Below are 22,847 nucleotides of genomic sequence, written 5' to 3'. Positions count from 1 at the left end.
TGTTTTTTCCACACTCATACAAGTGCAAAAAGTGGTTTCCTGCACCAACACAAGTGCGAAAAGTGGTTTTTCAACACTAACACAAGTGCAAAAAGTGGTTTTTCAACACTATCACAAGTGCAAAAGTGGTTTCCTGCACCAACACAAGTGCGAAAAGTGGTTTTTCAACACTAACACAAGTGGGAAAAGTCGTTTTTCAACACTAACACAAGTGCAAAAAGTGGTTTTTCAACACTAACACAAGTGCGAAAAGTGGTTTTTCAACACTATCACAAGTGCAAAAAGTGTTTTTTCCACACTAATACAAGTGCAAAAGTGGTTTCCTGCACCAACACAAGTGCGAAACGTGGTTTTTCAACACTAACACAAGTGCGAAAAGTGGTTTTTCAACACGAACACAAGTGCAAAAGTGGTTTCCTGCACCAACACAAGTGCGAAAAGTGGTTTTTCAACACTAACACAAGTGCGAAAAGTGGTTTTTCAGCACTATCACAAGTGCAAAAAGTGTTTTTTCCACTCTAATACAAGTGCAAAAGTGGTTTCCTGCACCAACACAAGTGCGAAAAGTGGTTTTTCAACACTAACACAAGTGCGAAAAGTGGTTTTTCAACAATAACACAAGTGCGAAAAGTGGTTTTTCAACACTAACACAAGTGCAAAGGTGGTTTCCTGCACCAACACAAGTGCGAAAAGTGGTTTTTCAACACTAACACAAGTGCGAAAAGTGGTTTTTCAACACTAACACAAGTGCGAAAAGTGGTTTTTCAACACTAACACAAGTGCGAAAAGTGGTTTTTCCACACTAATACAAGTGCAAAAGTGGTTTCCTGCACCAACACAAGTGCGAAAAGTGGTTTTTCAACACTAACACAAGTGCGAAAAGTGGTTTTTCAACATTATCACAAGTGCAAAAAGTGGTTTTTCCACACTAATACAAGTGCAAAAGTGGTTTCCAGCACCAACACAAGTGCGAAAAGTAGTTTTTCAACACTATCACAAGTGCAAAAAGTGTTTTTTCCACACTAATACAAGTGCAAAAGTGGTTTCCTGCACCAACACAAGTGCGAAAAGTGGTTTTTCAATACTAACACAAATGCGAAAAGTGGTTTTTCAACACTATCACAAGTGCAAAAAGTGGTTTTTCCACACTAATACAAGTGCAAAAGTGGTTTCCTGCACCAACACAAGTGCGAAAAGTGGTTTTTCAACACTAACACAAGTGCGAAAAGTGGTTTTTCAACACTAACACATGTGCGAAAAGTGGTTTTTCAACACTAACACAAGTGCAAAAGTGGTTTCCGGCACCAACACAAGTGCGAAAAGTGGTTTTTCAACACTAACACAAGTGCAAAAAGTGGTTTTTCAACATTAACACAAGTGCGAAAAGTGGTTTTTCAACACTAACACAAGTGCGAAAAGTAGTTTTTCCACACTAATACAAGTGCAAAAGTGGTTTCCTGCACCAACACAAGTGCGAAATGTGGTTTTTCAACACTAACACAAGTGCGAAAAGTGGTTTTTCAACACTAACACAAGTGCAAAAAGTGGTTTTTCAACACTAACAGAAGTGCAAAAAGTGGTTTTTCAACACTAACACAAGTGCAAAAAGTGGTTTTTCAACACTGACACAAGTGCGAAAAGTGGTTTTTCAACACTAACACAAGTGCGAAAAGTGGTTTTTCAATACTATCACATGTGCAAAAAGTGTTTTTTCCACACTCATACAAGTGCAAAAGTGGTTTCCTGCACCAACACAAGTGCGAAAAGTGGTTTTTCAACACTAACAAAAGTGCAAAAAGTGGTTTTTCAACACTATCACAAGTGCGAAAAGTGGTTTTTCAACACTAACACAAGTGCAAAAGTGGTTTCCTGCACCAACACAAGTGCGAAAAGTGGTTTTTCAACACTAACACAAGTGCGAAAAGTGGTTTTTCAACACTAGCACAAGTGTGAAAAGTGGTTTTTCAACACTATCACAAGTGCAAAAAGTGTTTTTTCCACACTAATACAAGTGCAAAAGTGGTTTCCTGCACCAACACAAGTGCGAAAAGTGGTTTTTCAACACTAACACAAGTGCGAAAAGTGGTTTTTCAACACTAACACAAGTGCGAAAAGTGGTTTTTCAACACGAACACAAGTGCAAAAGTGGTTTCCTGCACCAACACAAGTGCGAAAAGTGGTTTTTCAACACTAACACAAGTGCGAAAAGTGGTTTTTCAGCACTATCACAAGTGCAAAAAGTGTTTTTTCCACACTAATACAAGTGCAAAAGTGGTTTCCTGCACCAACACAAGTGCGAAAAGTGGTTTTCCAACACTAACACAAGTGCGAAAAGTGGTTTTTCAACATTATCACAAGTGCAAAAAGTGGTTTTTCAACACTAACACAAGTGCGAAAAGTGGTTTTTCAACACTAACACAAGTGCAAAAAGTGGTTTTTCAACCCTAACACAAGTGCAAAAAGTGTTTTTTCCACACTAATACAAGTGCAAAAGTGGTTTCCTGCACCAACACAAGTGCGAAAAGTAGTTTTTCAACACTATCACAAGTGCAAAAAGTGTTTTTTCCACACTATTACAAGTGCAAAAGTGGTCTCCTGCACCAACACAAGTGCGAAAAGTGGTTTTTCAATACTAACACAAATGCGAAAAGTGGTTTTTCAACACTATCACAAGTGCAAAAAGTGTTTTTTCCACACTAATACAAGTGCAAATGTGGTTTCCTGCACCAACACAAGTGCGAAATGTGGTTTTTCAACACTAACACATATGCGAAAAGTGGTTTTTCAACACTATCACAAGTGCAAAAAGTGTTTTTTCCACACTAATACAAGTGCAAATGTGGTTTCCTGCACCAACACAAGTGCGAAAAGTGTTTTTTCAACACTAACACAAGTGCGAAAAGTGGTTTTTCAACACTAACACAAGTGCGAAAAGTGGTTTTTCCACACTAATACAAGTGCAAAAGTGGTTTCCTGCACCAACACAAGTGCAAAAAGTGGTTTTTCAACACTAACACAAGTGCGAAAAGTGGTTTTTTAACACTATCACAAGAGCAAAAAGTGTTTTTTCCACACTAATACAAGTGCAAAAGTGGTTCCCTGCACCAACACAAGTGCGAAAAGTGGTTTTTCAACACAAACACAAGTGCGAAAAGTGGTTTTTCAACACTATCACAAGTGCAAAAAGTGTTTTTGCCACACTAATACAAGTGCAAAAGTGGTTTCCTGCACCAACACAAGTGCGAAAAGTGGTTTTTCAACACTAACACATGTGCGAAAAGTGGTTTTTCAACACTATCACAAGTGCAAAAAGTGGTTTTTCCACACTAATACAAGTGCAAAAGTGGTTTCCTGCACCAACACAAGTGCGAAAAGTGGTTTTTCAACACTAACACAAGTGCGAAAAGTGGTTTTTCAACACTATCACAAGTGCAAAAAGTGTTTTTTCCACACTAATACAAGTGCAAAAGTGGTTTCCTGCACCAACACAAGTGCGAAAAGTGGTTTTTCAACACTAACACAAGTGCGAAAAGTGGTTTTTCAACACTATCACAAGTGCAAAAAGTGTTTTTTCCACACTAATACAAGTGCAAAAGTGGTTTCCTGCACCAACACAAGTGCGAAAAGTGGTTTTTCAACATTAACACAAGTGCGAAAAGTGGTTTTTCAACACTAACACAAGTGCGAAAAGTGGTTTTTCAACACTAACACAAGTGCAAAAGTGGTTTCCTGCACCAACACAAATGCGAAAAGTGGTTTTTCAACACTAACACAAGTGCGAAAAGTGGTTTTTCAACACCAACACAAGTGCGAAAAGTGGTTTTTCAACACTAACACAAGTGCGAAAAGTGGTTTTTCCACACTAATACAAGTGCAAAAGTGGTTTCCTGCACCAACACAAGTGCGAAAAGTGGTTTTTCAACATTAACACAAGTGCGAAAAGTGGTTTTTCAACACTATCACAAGTGCAAAAAGTGTTTTTTCCACACTAATACAAGTGCAAAACTGGTTTCCTGCACCAACACAAGTGCGAAAAGTGGTTTTTCAACATTAACACAAGTGCGATAAGTGGTTTTTCAACACTAACACAAGTGCGAAAAGTGGTTTTTCAACACTAACACAAGTGCAAAAGTGGTTTCCTGCACCAACACAAGTGCGAAAAGTGGTTTTTCAACACTAACACAAGTGCGAAAAGTGGTTTTTCAACACCAACACTAGTGCGAAAAGTGGTTTTTCAACACTAACACAAGTGCGAAAAGTGGTTTTTCCACACTAATACAAGTGCAAAAGTGGTTTCCTGCACCAACACAAGTGCGAAAAGTGGTTTTTCAACACTAACACAAGTGCGAAAAGTGGTTTTTCAACACTGTCACAAGTGCAAAAAGTGGTTTTTCAACACTAACACAAGTGCGAAAAGTTATTTTTCAACACCAACACAAGTGCGAAAAGTGGTTTTTCAACACTAACACAAGTGCGAAAAGTGGTTTTTCAACACCAACACAAGTGCGAAAAGTGGTTTTTCAACACTAACACAAGTGCGAAAAGTTGTTTTTCCACACTAATACAAGTGCAAAGGTGGTTTCCTGCACCAACACAAGTGCGAAAAGTGGTTTTTCAACACTAACACAAGTGCGAAAAGTGGTTTTTCAACACTAACACAAGTGCGAAAAGTGGTTTTTCAACACTAACACAAGTGCGAAAAGTGTTTTTTCCACATTAATACAAGTGCAAAAGTGGTTTCCTGCACCAACACAAGTGCGAAAAGTGGTTTTTCAACACTAACACAAGTGCGAAAAGTGGTTTTTCAACACTAACACAAGTGCGAAAAGTGGTTTTTCAACACTATCACAAGTGCAAAAAGTGTTTTTTCCACACTAATACAAGTGCAAAAGTGGTTTCCTGCACCAACACAAGTGCGAAAAGTGGTTTTTCAACACTAACACAAGTGCGAAAAGTGGTTTTTCAACACTAACACAAGTGCGAAAAGTGGTTTTTCAACACTAACACAAGTGCAAAAGTGGTTTCCTGCACCAACACAAGTGCGAAAAGTGGTTTTTCAACACTAACACAAGTGCGAAAAGTGGTTTTTCAACACTATCACAAGTGCAAAAAGTGTTTTTTCCACACTAATACAAGTGCAAAAGTGGTTTCCTGCACCAACACAAGTGCGAAAAGTGGTTTTTCAACACTAACACAAGTGCGAAAAGTGGATTTTCAACACTAACACAAGTGCGAAAAGTGGTTTTTCAACACTAACACAAGTGCGAAAAGTGGTTTTTCAACACTAACACAAGTGCAAAAGTGGTTTCCTGCACCAACACAAGTGCGAAAAGTGGTTTTTCATCACTAACACAAGTGCGAAAAGTGGTTTTTCAACACTAACACAAGTGCGAAAAGTGGTTTTTCAACACTAACACAAGTGCGAAAAGTAGTTTTTCCACACTAATACAAGTGCAAAAGTGGTTTCCTGCACCAACACGAGTGCGAAAAGTGGTTTTTCAACACTAACACAAGTGCGAAAAGTGGTTTATCAACACTAACACAAGTGCGAAAAGTGGTTTTTCAACACTATCACAAGTGCAAAAAGTGTTTTTTCCACACTAATACAAGTGCAAAAGTGGTTTCCTGCACCAACACAAGTGCGAAAAGTGGTTTTTCAACACTAACACAAGTGCGAAAAGTGGTTTTTCATCACTATCACAAGTGCAAAAAGTGTTTTTTCCACACTAATACAAGTGCAAAAGTGGTTTCCTGCACCAACACAAGTGCGAAAAGTGGTTTTTCAAGATTAACACAAGTGCGAAAAGTGGTTTTTCAACACTAACACAAGTGCGAAAAGTGGTTTTTCAACACTAACACAAGTGCAAAAGTGGTTTCCTGCACCAACACAAGTGCGAAAAGTGGTTTTTCAACACTAACACAAGTGCGAAAAGTGGTTTTTCAACACCAACACAAGTGCGAAAAGTGGTTTTTCAACACTAACACAAGGGCGAAAAGTGGTTTTTCCACACTAATACAAGTGCAAAAGTGGTTTCCTGCACCAACACAAGTGCGAAAAGTGGTTTTTCAACACTAACACAAGTGCGAAAAGTGGTTTTTCAACACTATCACAAGTGCAAAAAGTGTTTTTTCCACAATAATACAAGTGCAAAACTGGTTTCCTGCACCAACACAAGTGCGAAAAGTGGTTTTTCAACATTAACACAAGTGCGAAAAGTGGTTTTTCAACACTAACACAAGTGCGAAAAGTGGTTTTTCAACACTAACACAAGTGCAAAAGTGGTTTCCTGCACCAACACAAGTGCGAAAAGTGGTTTTTCAACACTAACACAAGTGCGAAAAGTGGTTTTTCAACACCAACACTAGTGCGAAAAGTGGTTTTTCAACACTAACACAAGTGCGAAAAGTGGTTTTTCTTCACTAATAGAAGTGCAAAAGTGTTTTCCTGCACCAACACAAGTGCGAAAAGTGGTTTTTCAACACTAACACAAGTGCGAAAATTGGTTTTTCAACACTATCACAAGTGCAAAAAGTGGTTTTTCAACACTAACACAAGTGCGAAAAGTTATTTTTCAACACCAACACAAGTGCGAAAAGTGGTTTTTCAACACTAACACAAGTGCGAAAAGTGGTTTTTCAACACCAACACAAGTGCGAAAAGTGGTTTTTCAACACTAACACAAGTGCGAAAAGTGGTTTTTCAACACTAACACAGTGCGAAAAGTGGTTTTTCAACACTAACACAAGTGCGAAAAGTGGTTTTTCAACACTAACACAAGTGCGAAAAGTGTTTTTTCCACATTAATGCAAGTGCAAAAGTGGTTTCCTGCACCAACACAAGTGCGAAAAGTGGTTTTTCAACACTAACACAAGTGCGAAAAGTGGTTTTTCAACACTAACACAAGTGCGAAAAGTGGTTTTTCAACACTATCACAAGTGCAAAAAGTGTTTTTTCCACACTAATACAAGTGCAAAAGTGGTTTCCTGCACCAACACAAGTGCGAAAAGTGGTTTTTCAACACTAACACAAGTGCGAAAAGTGGTTTTTCAACACTAACACAAGTGCGAAAAGTGGTTTTTCAACACTAACACAAGTGCAAAAGTGGTTTCCTGCACCAACACAAGTGCGAAAAGTGGTTTTTCAACACTAACACAAGTGCGAAAAGTGGTTTTTCAACACTATCACAAGTGCAAAAAGTGTTTTTTCCACACTAATACAAGTGCAAAAGTGGTTTCCTGCACCAACACAAGTGCGAAAAGTGGTTTTTCAACACTAACACAAGTGCGAAAAGTGGTTTTTCAACACTAACACAAGTGCGAAAAGTGGTTTTTCAACACTAACACAAGTGCGAAAAGTGGTTTTTCAACACTAACACAAGTGCGAAAAGTGGTTTTTCAACACTATCACAAGTGCAAAAAGTGTTTTTTCAACACTAACACAAGTGCGAAAAGTAGTTTTTCCACACTAATACAAGTGCAAAAGTGGTTTCCTGCACCAACACGAGTGCGAAAAGTGGTTTTTCAACACTAACACAAGTGCGAAAAGTGGTTTTTCAACACTATCACAAGTGCAAAAAGTGGTTTTTCAACACTAACACAAGTGCGAAAAGTGGTTTTTCAACACTAACACAAGTGCAAAAGTGGTTTTTCAACACCAACACAAGTGCGAAAAGTGGTTTTTCAACACTAACACAAGTGCGAAAAGTGGTTTTTCAACACTAACACAGTGCGAAAAGTGGTTTTTCAACACTAACACAAGTGCGAAAAGTGGTTTTTCAACACTAACACAAGTGCGAAAAGTGTTTTTTCCACATTAATGCAAGTGCAAAAGTGGTTTCCTGCACCAACACAAGTGCGAAAAGTGGTTTTTCAACACTAACACAAGTGCGAAAAGTGGTTTTTCAACACTAACACAAGTGCGAAAAGTGGTTTTTCAACACTATCACAAGTGCAAAAAGTGTTTTTTCCACACTAATACAAGTGCAAAAGTGGTTTCCTGCACCAACACAAGTGCGAAAAGTGGTTTTTCAACACTAACACAAGTGCGAAAAGTGGTTTTTCAACACTAACACAAGTGCGAAAAGTGGTTTTTCAACACTAACACAAGTGCAAAAGTGGTTTCCTGCACCAACACAAGTGCGAAAAGTGGTTTTTCAACACTAACACAAGTGCGAAAAGTGGTTTTTCAACACTATCACAAGTGCAAAAAGTGTTTTTTCCACACTAATACAAGTGCAAAAGTGGTTTCCTGCACCAACACAAGTGCGAAAAGTGGTTTTTCAACACTAACACAAGTGCGAAAAGTGGTTTTTCAACACTAACACAAGTGCGAAAAGTGGTTTTTCAACACTAACACAAGTGCGAAAAGTGGTTTTTCAACACTAACACAAGTGCGAAAAGTGGTTTTTCAACACTATCACAAGTGCAAAAAGTGTTTTTTCAACACTAACACAAGTGCGAAAAGTAGTTTTTCCACACTAATACAAGTGCAAAAGTGGTTTCCTGCACCAACACGAGTGCGAAAAGTGGTTTTTCAACACTAACACAAGTGCGAAAAGTGGTTTTTCAACACTATCACAAGTGCAAAAAGTGGTTTTTCAACACTAACACAAGTGCGAAAAGTGGTTTTTCAACACTAACACAAGTGCGAAAAGTGGTTTTTCAACACTAACACAAGTGCGAAAAGTGGTTTTTCAACACTATCACAAGTGCAAAAAGTGGTTTTTCAACACTAACACAAGTGCGAAAAGTGGTTTTTCAACACTATCACAAGTGCAAAAGTGGTTTCCTGCAACAACACAAGTGCGAAAAGTGGTTTTTCAACACTAACACAAGTGCGAAAAGTCGTTTTTCAACACTAACACAAGTGCGAAAAGTGGTTTTTCCACACTAATACAAGTGCAAAAGTGGTTTCCTGCACCAACACAAGTGCGAAAAGTGGTTTTTCAACACTAACACAAGTGCGAAAAGTGGTTTTTCAACACTATCACAAGTGCAAAAAGTGGTTTTTCAACACTAACACAAGTGCGAAAAGTGGTTTTTCAACACTAACACAAGTGCGAAAAGTGGTTTTTCAACACTATCACAAGTGCAAAAAGTGGTTTTTCAACACTAACACAAGTGCGAAAAGTCGTTTTTCAACACTAACACAAGTGCGAAAAGTGGTTTTTCCACACTAATACAAGTGCAAAAGTGGTTTCCTGCACCAACACAAGTGCGAAAAGTGGTTTTTCAACACTAACACAAGTGCAAAAAGTGGTTTTTCAACACTAACACAAGTGCGAAAAGTGGTTTTTCAACACTAACACAAGTGCAAAAGTGGTTTACTGCCCCAACACAAGTGCGAAAAGTGGTTTTTCAACACTAACACAAGTGCGAAAAGTGGTTTTTCAACACTATCACAAGTGCAAAAAGTGTTTTTTCCACACTAATACAAGTGTAATAGTGGTTTCCTGCACAAACACAAGTGCGAAAAGTGGTTTTTCAACACTAACACAAGTGCGAAAAGTGGTTTTTCAACACTAACACAAGTGCGAAAAGTGGTTTTTCAACACTAACACAAGTGCGAAAAGTGGTTTTTCAACACTAACACAAGTGCAAAAGTGGTTTCCTGCACCAACACAAGTGCGAAAAGTAGTTTTTCAACACTAACACAAGTGCGAAACGTGGTTTTTCAACACCAATACAAGTGCAAAAGTGGTTTCCTGCACCAACACAAGTGTGAAAAGTGGTTTTTCAACACTAACACAAGTGCGAAAAGTGGTTTTTCAACACTATCACAAGTGCAAAAAGTGGTTTTTCAACACTAACACAAGTGCGAAAAGTGGTTTTTCAGCACTAACACAAGTGCGAAAAGTGGTTTTTCAACACTATCACAAGTGCAAAAAGTGTTTTCTCCACACTAATACAAGTGCAAAAGTGGTTTCCTGCACCAACGCAAGTGCGAAAAGTGGTTTTTCAACACTAACACAAGTGCGAAAAGTGGTTTTTCAACACTATCACAAGTGCAAAAAGTGTTTTTTCCACACTAATGCAAGTGCAAAAGTGGTTTCCTGCACCAACACAAGTGCGAAAAGTGGTTTTTCAACACTAACACAAGTGCGAAAAGTGGTTTTTCAACACTATCACAAGTGCGAAAAGTTGTTTTTCAACACCGGCCCGTGTGTGGAAAGTGGTATTTCAACACTGACACGAGTGCGGAAAGTGGTTTTACAACACAAGGGCATGTGCGAAAAGTTGCTTTTCAACACTGTCCCGAGTGTAGAAAGTGATTTTCAACACTAGCACGAGTGCGGAAAGTGGTTTGGCAACACTAGGGCATTTGTGGAAAGTGGTATTTCAACACTAGCACAAGTTGCTTAAAGTGGTTTGGCAACACTGGGGCATGTGTGGAGAGTGGTATTTCAACACTAGCACGAGTGGGGAAAGTGGTTTTGCAACACAAGGGCACGTGCGAAAAGTTGTTTTTCAACACTGTCCCGAGTGTGGAAAGTTGTATTTCAACACTGACACGAGTGCGAAAAGTGGTTTCACAACACTAGTGCATTTGTGCAAAGTTGTTTTGCAACACTAGTACATGTGTGGAAAGTGGTTTTATATGCCAGCACAAGTGCAGAAAGTGGTTTTTCAACAGGAAGAGGAGTGTGAAAAGTGGTTTTACAACACTAACACAAATGGGGAAAGCGGTTTTACAACAGTAACACAAGTGCGAAAAGTGGTTTTCAACGCCAGCACAAGTGCGAAAAGTGGTTTTTCAACAGGAAGAGGAGTGTGAAAAGTGGTTTTACAACACTAACACAAATGGGGAAAGTGATTGTTCAACTTGAAGGGGTGTGCGAAAAGTGATTATATTCAACAATAGCACGAGTGTGGAAAGTGGTTTTGCAACACTCGGGCATGTGTGCAAAGTGGTTTTCAACACCAGCACGAGTGCGGAAAGTGGTTTTGCAACAATAGGGCATGTGTGGAAAGTGGTTTTCAACGCCAGCACAAGTGCGGAAAGTGGTTTTTCAACACAAACACAAGTGTGGAACATGGTTTTTCAACACTGGCACAAGTGAGACAAGTGCTTTTAGACACTAACACGAGTGCGAAAAGTTGTGTTTTTTCAACATTAACACAAGTGTGGAAAGTGTTTTTCAACAATAGCACGAGTGCGGAAAGTGGTTTTGCAACCATGGGGCGTGTGGAAAGTGGGTTTCAACACCAGCACAAGTGCGGAAAGTGGTTTTTCAACACTGTCCCGAATGTAAATAGTGGTATTTCAACACTGACACTAGTGCGGAAAGTGGTTTTACAACATAAGGGCATGTGCGAAAAGTTGTTTTTCAACACTGTCCCGAGTGTGGAAAGTGATTTTCAACACTAGCACTAGTGCGGAAAGTGGTTTGGCAACACTAGGGCATGTGTGGAAGGTGGTATTTCAACACTAGCACGAGTGCGGAAAGTGATTTTGCAACCATAGGGCATGTGTGGAAAGTGGTATTTCAACACTAGCACGAGTGCAGAAAGTGGTTTTGCAACACTAGGGCACGTGCGAAATGTTGTTTTTCAACACTGTCCCGAGTGTGGAAAGTGGTATTTCAACACTGACACGAGTGCGAAAAGTGGTTTCACAACACTAGTGCATTTGTGGAAAGTTGTTTTGCAACACTAGTACATGTGTGGAAAGTGGTTTTCTTCGCCAGCACAAGTGCGGAAAGTGGTTTTTCAACAGGAAGAGGAGTGTGAAAAGTGGTTTTACAACACTAACACAAGTGGGGAAAGTTGCTTTTGCAACAGTAACACAAGTGCCAAAAATAGTTTTCAATGCTCGCATGATGCGAAAAGTGGTTTTTCAACACGAAGAGGAGTGTGAAAAGTGGTTTTCAACACAGCACAAGTGCGAAAAGTGATTGTTCAACTTGAATGGGGGGTGCAAAAAGTCATTATTCAACACTGTCCGGAGTGTGGAAAATGGTATTTCAACACTGGCACGAGTGCGAAAAGTGGTTTTGCAACACTAGTGCATGTGTGGAAAGTGGTTTTCAACGCCAGCACAAGTGCGGAAAGTGGTTTTTCAACACAAACACAAGTGCGGAACATGGTTTTTCAACACTGGCGCAAGTGACACAAGTGCTTTTCGACACTAACACGAGTGCGAAAAGTTGTTTTTTCAACCCTCACACAAATGCGAAAAATGTTTTTCTAGACTAGCACAAGTGCGAAAAGTGGTTTTCAACACTAACAGAACCATGAAAGGTGGTTTTGCCACAATTACACAAGTGCGCAAAATGGTTTTGCATCACTATTACATGTGTGGAAAGTGCTTTTGGAACACTAACACAAGTGGGAAATTGGTTTTACAACACTAACACAAGTGGGTAAAGTGGTTTTTCAACATGAAGAGGAGTGTGAAAAGTGGTTTTCAACACTAGCACAATTGCAAAAAGTGATTGTTCAACTTGAAGGGGAGTGCGAATTGTGATTATTATTATCGATGTTGATTTTATTCTTTATAACACAAATGAGATTTCGCAAGGATTTCACTAAACCTATAAATGGATGTGAAGAATGTTGAAAGAGAAGAGTTAAATTGGAGCATTTTATCACAAAGTTGTATTTTATGAACTAGCAACGGTACCCGCCCTTTGGGCGGAGCTTCAATTGGGAGGCCCAAATGAAAAGGTGAAATATCAGAAATTGAAGGCTTATTTTTATTTTAAACGATTCATATAAACATCCCTTGAATCATATCACACGCAAATCATCAAAATCTAAACAGTACATGGCGCCCATTTTGAAAAAAAATTGAATTCTGCAAAACATAAGCGGCCGCTGCACCTCTTTCGCAGTCTCACGTTTATGTGTGAAGAGTGCGTGCCGAATCTGTAACACGGAAGCGGTGCTACACCTGTTTCTCAGTCGCTATGCCCACGCTGCCATGTTACTTCAGAGCCGCATGTTTATATAGGAAGAGTTCGTCGGGAGTCGATCTACTCTCTCCTGGTACCTAGAATAAACAGTATTTGTAGAATTTCAACAAAAGCCACATCAATGTTCATGTCGGTAAATATTATTCCATCGTGTTTGGGAAAACTGAAAAATTGGAAAATTGGAAAAACAATATAGGCTATTTTACTCCAGGGGTCCCAGAATTACCCACCCAAAATATCGTTGTGATCGGTTCAGCCGTTTTTGCGGTACCTTCGAACGGACAGACCGACATTTGGTGAATTATCGTAAGATTTACTGTTTGCTTCTCATTTGAACCATGGCAAGGCGGTTTAACACCGAGAGGACCTTTGTAGGACCAGATGGCTGGATCACCATCCAAATCTCGACTATTACCTGGAGGGAGAGTGATTCCTTCAATGCAATAAAACCTTTGTATTGTTGTGGATCTCAACGTCGGCCTTCCCCCTTACCAAGGGGGGATTAATCCCCTTGTCTTTTATCTAGCCGACGCGATCCGGGGCTATGACGTTCCTTCCGGTCAGCGCTGGGTAGGGTCGTAGGCCGAATTCCTAATACCTAATTACCAACGCCTGCCAGGAAGCAAGGAAATAACACCGCCCGAACCACGGTGTTAGTGGAAACGCCGAGCGTTAGCGAGCCGTGATCCGGGCCGTTAACAGGTACTAAACCCGATCCGAGCGGTTCCGAATCGTGCCACGCTTACCCAATGGAGGAAAAGACTGATACGGTCGAATTAGGAAGAAACAGGAAGAACAATTGGTTTATTAATAATTTGTACAGGAAGGAGGAGAAGTACACACAGTGAAGCTTATACAGCCTAACATTTCCCAGGACAAACGGGCCCGCACACACAGACACACTCACATGGGGATGTAGATGGTCAGGGTTAATGGTCCAGGGATGATGGCGTCCAGGCAGCTCACTCCGGTCCTCGACTCGTACCGTGGTGTAGATGGTCAGGCGGCAGCGGCCAGGAACTCTCCTCGTGTCGTTTGTGCGGAGCGGACAATTACAGGGCGGAATGCGGCGAAAGGTAGGCTGGCTTGGCGGTTACACTCGCGGCTCAGCCGCGTACGTAATAATCGGTAGCTCGAACGCGCTGCTTAATGCGTTTTCCTCACAAGGCCTCTTTGCCCACTCAGACGTCTCCGCGCAGTTCTCTTAATGCGATCAGTCTTCACGGTCAGTCCACTTTCATGCGCGAATCATGCCAGTCCTTAATAATCCAACCTTCCAACAAGTCCTCATATATTCCTTCTGGCCAGTCCTCTAGTCCTCTATCATGCCAATGCTTGGCTTTCCTCACGAGTCCTCTCACAAAGCCCCTCCTTAATCAGTCCTCTGGTAAGTCCTCTTTACAAAACCCCTCGCTCATCAGTTCTCTTTCCAACCAGTCCTGTGGAAGGGCTTTGTACGCGCGTTTATATAGTGCCGCCCAGCGAACCCTCTGGAATTTGCCAGCCGCGCTCTTACCACGCCCCTCATACCATTTCACCCGAGCCCTGGTTGGTTGTTGGCTCTTACCGGCTCCGCCCTTGACGTGCTGCTTGACGTGGCCACACCCCGACCTCACGCTCCTCCCCCTTTCCAGGCCTACCTCGTGGCATTTGGCTGGTTTCGAGTGAAAACCCTTGCCAGCAGCGGTAGATTAGCCGAATCAGGACGCGGAATGGATGCTGCCCAACGAGATTGATTTGGAGGGTGGGCCGCAAAATGAACGGGACCTACTCTTATTTATTTTACACAACACAGGTATCACTATTGGAATAACCTTATCCTACACACATACTATGACATAACTAATGTTCTAAGGTGGCCTACGTGTTGCATATGGTCTAACTATGGGGTCAAACCTTTAACCTTTATTAATCAATATGTACATTCTCAGAACCGCAACATTGCACCCCTCCTTCGCCAGGCTCGTCCCCGAGCCGAACCCACACATGTTAGCCCGACCGGTTCTGATGCAAGGGTCACAACTACTTTTTAATTAGTGTGACACTTAGGTGTAGTTTCCCTCTACATTTACTCTAACACCCTGTGTGCGACAGTTTTACACACTAGATATGTCCCACCTACTGCGTTGTGTACTAACTATCAGACTCACGCCCACAATTAACCGAATTATGGAAAGAATTCGCAAACTATACATAAAGCCGGTGGGGAGCATGTTATTTACAAGACTACTAATTATTTACAATACTACAACCCAGGACCTGTTCTTTTGTGGGAAGAAAAGAGAAATTTTGAAAACGAGGAACACAGAATTGAAAATGCACTGCACCAATACACCATACACCAATATGCACAAAAAAATGCACAGTCATCAAAAATGCACCATACCCATCAAAAAATGCACAATCACATTTCAATAATAATCAATGATGTCTTGTGCTTGGCTGCTTCTTGCGTCGTTGTCTTCGGTGTGCCACAATAAACTTGGAGATCTTCTTCCCTGGCACACTGGAATAATAAAAAGTGCACAAACCGTGTCCGTTTTTTAATTTATTATTTGCAGGGCCATCTTATGGTCCATCTGCTTGGCTTGATGCCACTTAAAACAGTGGTCTGCAGGGCACAAGATAATGCTTGCAGCAATTGCCTGCTCAAGCTAAGGTGCCAGGCCACAGAACGTGTGGTCCATCAGGTGTACCGGTGCAGGCAACAGGCAGCAGGGTGCAGCGCAAAGGTGCACCCGCACAGCTCAGGGTACCTGCACACTCCCCTCAACAAAAGATAATGGGTCCATGGGTGGGGAGGAAAGACAAAGCAGAGGTTAGCGGAGCAAGGGTGCAAGGGTACACGTCATCACAAGGTAATGCATCATGAGGGGCGCGGAAGAGCGAGCGGAGAAAGCTCGTCCCTAGCCGTACGTCACCCCCCATGTCAACCTACACTACCCCTGCCCCTACCCGTATTTACACTTTACAAATTCCTTCTCTACCGTCTTGTCTCCCATATCTCCCCCTAATTCCAAATTCGTTAGCCAATCCCTCCCAAGAAGGAAGGGATGGAATTACACACAATGTCTCACCCACGTCATGATTCGTCTTTCATTCCAAATAGTTCACAAAACCTGGTGTGGAGTCCGGTCACCTTGGTGAGTGGATGCGGATGGTGTGAAGAGACTTCTGATCCTAACTATCCTTCTAATAACATTATCTCTTTAAACTACCCGGGGTCTTGCCCTGCCAACTGCCATCTTTAAACTATGTGGTTCTAAAAACCAATTCCCATTGACCATCATGTGGTGCCTCCCAAATATGGGGTCTCACTCCCCCAATTTTTCAATACTGTGCCCTCTTACAATTTTGGGGCTGGGTCGTGTGGCTCTACCAGCAGGTCTACCCACCTGCGCACCTTCGCCACTGAAGTCGCCACCCGAGCTTGCCTAGCTCCTCACAACTACCCTAAACTGGGGAAGGCCCTCCTGGCTCTCTCACCCCTCTGATGCCCTCTCTAGCATTGGCTACCCGGGTCCTCTCTTAGGATCCTCGGGCCCCACTGAACTCTACTCTGAACTCCAACTGGCTCCCAGAGCCTACCTGCGGCCTCACCTGGCCGACAGACTACCAGTGGCGGAGTGCCCATTTAACCATACTCACCAACAGGCTCACACGCCGAGCCATTCCACTCACTCATGCACCCCTCAAAGCAACAACTTGGTAGTCCCTGCACCATAGATGTCAATATCCAACAATTTACCTACTCCCTCTACCTAACTTTAAACTACCCTCCCCGGGTATTCGTGAAGGGGTCCATCTTCCCCCATCCACTCCTTCGCACCATGCACTCCACACCACTCATTCCACACTACTCACTCCACACACCATTTATTCCACACACCTGTTCTTCACTTGTACCCCATGCAAGTCATTCACTCAACACACTTAAACACATCCTCAATACACCACTCATACATCACCTCGGGTCATCCCCGACCATTGCCTCATTTCACCAAGTTCACCAATAACCAGATTCTCACACACACAACCATTCTCGACCAATGCCTCATTTCACCAAGTTCATCCACAAACAATTTCACTCAATTCCTCATTTGCGCCTAAAGCTCATCCTCATACTCGCACACACAGCATCATCTAACTAACTATTTCCTCTAATACTCGTGCTTCCCGTCTTCCCTTACACTAAGCACTTCCTCATCATTAACATCCATCTAATCTGACTACGTCCCCTCTACTTGTATCAATGTCTCTACTTAAATCTTGGTCTCCTATGGTCATCTCTAAATCCCTAACAATATCCTAGCTCGCCCTCGGCTAGCATTCACTGCCGTCCCCATAACCTAAAGCTCATGTGCCCCAAAATGTGACGAATGGTAAAGCTACCATTCGCCATCACTATCGCCCTTTGTCCACTATACTTGAGCCTCGCCTCGTCGGGTGGGAATACATTTTCGTCACAACTCGGCTTCGAAAAGCCGAGCAATGCATGCGGGTGGTCAGTCTCCTGTTGGTTGGGTCCGTCCGGCATTTTCGATTCTGGGGAGGAGGCATACTTGGGCCGAGGTTCCAGGTGCCATCTCGGCGCAGAGCCTTCCGGTCTCTGGCACGATGACCCGACCTCGCCCGGTCGGAGCACCGCGCCCACCAGGGGGCGAAGATCCGACCTGGCCGTCCTCCCCGGAATCGTGCCGTTTGCCCCTTGCACCACGGCACGGCACCGACCATACAGGGCGGGGCCCAGCCCGAATCATGCACGCCGCCGCAGCAACGATCCCCGCCAGCCCCCACAGCACACAAAGCGCACCACGCCCCGAGAGCTCGCGTCGGCTATACATCGGCCTAAACGCTGCCCCGGTCTGCATCGATGCTTGAGTCGCATTCTCGCACCACGCTACCCTTCCCATACTCACACTCCCATACACTCCCTGCACTCTATTACCGCACGCTCTCGTGCATACTCTTCTCTCGCACACTCAGGTGCACACCACTCAGGCGCACTCACACCACTCACACACTCCATTACTACACATCCTCGTGCACACCCTGGCACACACTCTCTTGTTACATCTTCTGTAACACCCATGGGTGTGCACTCTGTTGCACACCCAATCATCACCGCACGGCGCACACCCTTGCGCACACTCTTGTACACACTCCTCAGTTACATACTCCGTAACCACCACGGGTGTGCACTCTGTTGCACACCCAATCACCTGCTCCAGTGTGCACTCCCACACACTCTCCACAACCATTGCACACTCTGTGTCACTCCGTTCCACACTCTTCTTCAACACACTCTTCCCACATACATTCCGTCATGCACTCTTCTTCGCACTCTGTAACACACTCGCGCTCCAGCGCCGTTCACACATGCGCGCCATTCACCTTCATACACCTCACCACGGACCTTCCACGAGCGCCTTGGGTCGCGATCCCAAGCGCGTGAAAAATCCTTTCGCGCCAAACCTTTTCGCGCCATATACAGCCATACTTACCTTCGGGACCCTTTTCCGCAGCAGCGCCTGCAAATTCTCATTGGGGTTAGACAGCACGACATCACAATGCGAATGCAGACTTTGAGTACATTCCATTTTTTCCTCCGATTCATGTACTAACCCTGCCGTCTCTTAAGCCCCAATTTCCACTACGATTATTTCTTTTTCTTTTTCCTCGACAACCGCCGGTGCTAATAAAATAAAATTTTCCAATTCGGCGGCCGTCGGCTTTTCTATACCCCGTGTCACGATTTCTACCCCGGTCCACCTGGCTGTGCTTGGCTCAACCTCGCTTTCCCCATGTTCCTCAAGTCACGCTACCCCTTCGCGTACCAACGCGCCTTTCCCGCTTGACCTGTGCTTTATTTCCTTCCCCATCTCTTTTATTTGGCCTCCTATTCTGTTACCACACCCTTTTAACCCATCCTTCATTCCTACCATTTGATTCTCTTGGGTGGCCATCCTGTTTTCCAACCCCACTAACCCCTCGTTCATTTCCTTCATTTGGCACCCACGTCCTTCAATTGGCCCCCCATTTCCTTCATTTGGCCCCCCATTTCGTTTTCAAAATTATATAACCCATTTTTCATTTGGCCACCCATTTCCTTCATTTGGCCGTCTATATCATTTTTCAATCCCCCAATTTGATTTCCCAATTGCTCTCCCATTTTGTTTTCCAATTCTTTCATTTCATTACTCTGCACCGCGAAGCACGCTTTGATTTGCACCATGAGGGTTTGTATGTCTACCCCCCCCCCCCCCCACACTTGCGCAGCGGCCGCAGCCCTCGTCGCCATGTGCGAGGCGCCGCCATTTTCTTCCCCCGCTACCTCTACTGCTGCACCCTCATTAATTGCATCCTCCATTTCTTCTACTTCTTCCCGGGGTTCCTGGGTTGATTCTACCTCCTCATCTTCCTCATTTACCCCCACCGGCATCCGACCGTCTTGACTAGCCATGGCACGAATTTAATTTGGATGTTAAGAAAATTTCGGCCGCTCGGAATTTTGAGTGCGTTAGGCACACTTCGGGTCCAATCCCACTCCTGACACCAAATGTTGCGGCCAATATGCAAATTTGGTGTCCAAAATTTTTTCGAACACATTTTGTCCCAGGTTCCAAATCCCACTCCTGACACCAAATGTTGCGGATCTCAACGTCGGCCTTCCCCCTTACCAAGGGGGGATTAATCCCCTTGTCTTTTATCTAGCCGACGCGATCCGGGACGATGACGTTCCTAACAGTCAGCGCTGGGTAGGGTCGTAGGCCGAATTCCTAATACCTAATTACCAACGCCTCCCAGGAAACAAGGAAATAACCCCGCCCGAACCACGGTTTTAGTGGAAACGCTGAGCGATAGCGAGCCGTGATCCGGGCCGTTAAGAGGTACTAAACCCGATCTGAGCGGTTCCGAATCGTGCCACGCTTACCCAATGGAGGAAAAGACTGATACGGTCGAATTAGGAAGAAACAGGAAGAACAATTGGTTTATTAATAATTTGTACAGGAATGAGGAGAAGTACACACAGTGAAGCTTATACAGTCTTAACTTATCCCAGGACAAATGGGCCCGCACACACAGACACACTCACACGGGGATGTATATGGTCAGGGTTGATGGTCCAGGGATGATGGTGTCCAGGCAGCTCACTCCGGTCCTCAACTCGTACCATGGTGTAGATGGTCAGGCGGCAGCGGCCAGGAATTCTCCTCGTGTCATTTGCGCAGAGCAGACAATTACAGGGCGGAATGCGGCGAAAGGTAGGCTGGCTCGGCGGTTACACTTGCGGCTCAGCCGCATACGTAATAATCGGCAGCTCGAACGCTCTGCTTAATGCGTTTTCCTCACGAGGTCTCTTTGCCCACTCAGACGTCTCCGCGCAGTCCTCTTAATGCGATCAGTCTTCACATTCAGTCCACTTTCATGCGCGAATCGTGCCAGTCCTCAATAATCCAACCTTCCAACGAGTCCTCATATATTCCTTCTGGCCAGTCCTCTAGTCCTCTATCATGCCAATGCTTGGCTTTCCTCACGAGTCCTCTCACAAAGCCCCTCGCTCATCAGTCCTCTGGTAAGTCCTCTTTACAAAACCCCTCGCTCATCAATTCTCTTTCCAACCAGTCCTGTGGAAGGGCTTTGTACGCGCGTTTATATAGCGCCGCCCAGCGAACCCTCTGGAATTTGCCAGCCGCGCTCTTACCATGCCCCTCACGCCATTTCACCCGAGCCCTGATTGGTTGTTGGCTCTTACCGGCTCTGCCCTTGACGTGCTGCTTGACGTGGCCACACCCCGACCTCGCGCTCCTCCCTCTTTCCAGGCCTACCTCATGGCATTTGGCTGGTTTCAAGCGAAAACCCTCAGGCCGAATCAGGGTGCGGGATGGATGCTGCCCAACGAGGTCGATTTGGAAGGTGGGCCGCAAAATGAACGGGACCTACTCTTATTTATTTTACACAACGCAGGTATCACTATTGGAAATGACCTTATCCTACACACATACTATGACATAACTAATGTTCTAAGGTGGCCTTCGTGTTGTATATGGACTAACTATGGGGGCAAACCTTTAACCTTTATTAATCAATATGTACATTCTCAGAACCGCAACAATATAAAAAAAATATAGGCCCATGGAAAAACGAGGATACTCGTACCCGGATCTTCACCAAAATTGAATCAATTCATCCATGTCACACACCCAGCCTGTCCACCAAGGTAAGGTTGAGGTAGGTAGAAAAGATTTTTCCATATTACCTCCATTATTTCTTGCTTTTCATCTGGAGCAAAAAGGTTTGGAACTTCACCCGTATTCAGGAGGTTGTCTACGTCCTCCAGGAAGGCCTCCTGTTTGATCTGCGTATCTGTGATCAGGAACACCATTTTCTTCCCCTTGGCTCCTGCATTCTTCAGCAACGACTGCAAAAGGAATAATTCAACGGCACTTCATGATTGTGCTGCTGTACGTCAAGGTGCATGCTCCTTCTTGCGTCGGCACATTCTGATAATTTACCTTTATATCATCCCTCCATTCAGAAAAGCCGTAGTTCTTTGACACCTCAGGCTGGAAAAAGGTCATGCCAGCCATGGAAGCTGCCAAGCGTGTAAGTGACTGTCGCCCACTCCCACCCACTCCAACAAGCAGGGCGTTCTCCGCTGGCTGCTTGAGAACACGGTTGATGCGTGACAAGTGCTCCAACACATACCTGCAGAACACCAAAAGCACCTCAAATAAAATTCCTTAAGCTTCCCTTAAAGCAGGTTATAAGAAAATACAGAGCTGAAATAAATTCAGTGGCATATGATGAATCAAAAATGGCAAAACACCTGAATATGACGAGGTTCATGGGCTTTTTGTGAGTCTGGTTGTATATCTCCAGAGACTGCTCCACCACGGAGGTAAACATCTGTACCGATGGAACCTCTGCGTAGACACGGTCATCCTCAGTTGCGTCCAAATCCATATAATCACCAAACATGAGGTTCCGTAGATTGTCTTCGGTCACCTGCGCAGACGTCTTGACATTCAATCTCCAGCATGCATGAAAATCGTGAGAACTCTGCTTCCTTTTCATTGTCAGAAATAACAGCTTATTCATCTGTTGGACTTGATCTAGTCAGACTGTATTACGAGTCTCAGTTTCAAATTGTAATCAGGGTTTGCTCTGAGCATTTGGATGTCTCTTTTGGTTTTGCTAACAAAATGCTCCAAGTGTAGTTTTTAGAACATTCCACTTACAAGTTTGTTGCCTTCCTTGAGGTGCTTAAAAGTCCCGTCCAAGGTCTCCTCGAAGTGTTTTTTGAGCAGAGTGTGCAAAAGCTGGAATAGCAAGGCCCTGTCCCCATCGTCCACAAGTCGGTCATAGAATACACGCAGCACCTCGTGCACGAACAGCCGCACCATCGACAACTTGTCGGAAAATGTCTCACGCCGAAGCAGCAGAACGCCACGAATAACCCGCGCAAAGTCACGGAGGTTGAACATGTAGTGAGACTTAGCTGGGGTAGGTAGCAGGTTCTCTGTGGCCTTCTGGTACACCTGAGGAAAAGCACACAGTCTGATCGAGATGACATTCTTGATTAATTTGACCACAATTTACAACTGAAGGATATTTTTGTCAAACAAGAAACAGGCTTTTTGTTGCTGTGACCCTATCGATGGAAATGAGGATGAACACCTAAATTCATATTTACTTGAAAGCTACACAGTTGGAGCTGAGTTGGAACATTCAGCCACAAATGGACACAAGACCTTATCCGAAAAAGAACTTTAGGCGGCCATCTATTTATTACTTACGCAAAGGGGCGGGGTAGTGGGAATCATAAAACAAAGAAAAGGAAGAGAATTTCGGATGATTGAAAAGCAAATGAGTTAGTTAGGAGATGGTCGTATAATAAAGAGTGGAGATTGATGGAAAAGTAGGTTGGGA

The 22,847-nt window shown here is 43.6% G+C and overlaps 1 protein-coding gene across 1 annotated transcript in view; it reads right to left on the bottom strand.

Annotated features, from left to right (window-relative positions):
- Positions 1 to 22,847, bottom strand: part of DNAH12 (dynein axonemal heavy chain 12) — a 460,368-nt gene that overhangs the window by 308,108 nt on the left and 129,413 nt on the right. The window contains exons 36-39 of the mRNA XM_068114298.2: positions 22,157 to 22,456; positions 21,745 to 21,923; positions 21,431 to 21,623; positions 21,175 to 21,336 (exon numbers count right to left, since the gene is read on the bottom strand). Of these exons, the coding sequence (XP_067970399.2) occupies positions 21,175 to 21,336; positions 21,431 to 21,623; positions 21,745 to 21,923; positions 22,157 to 22,456 (834 nt within the window). The remainder of the gene's footprint in view (positions 1 to 21,174; positions 21,337 to 21,430; positions 21,624 to 21,744; positions 21,924 to 22,156; positions 22,457 to 22,847) is intronic.

The sequence above is a fragment of the Myxine glutinosa genome, chromosome 4 (genome assembly GCF_964187855.1).
Source record: "Myxine glutinosa chromosome 4, kmMyxGlut1.1, whole genome shotgun sequence".
NCBI lineage: Eukaryota > Metazoa > Chordata > Myxini > Myxiniformes > Myxinidae > Myxine > Myxine glutinosa.
The sequence above is the reverse complement of the archived record's forward strand: the minus strand, read 5'-3'. Positions and strand labels throughout refer to the sequence as shown.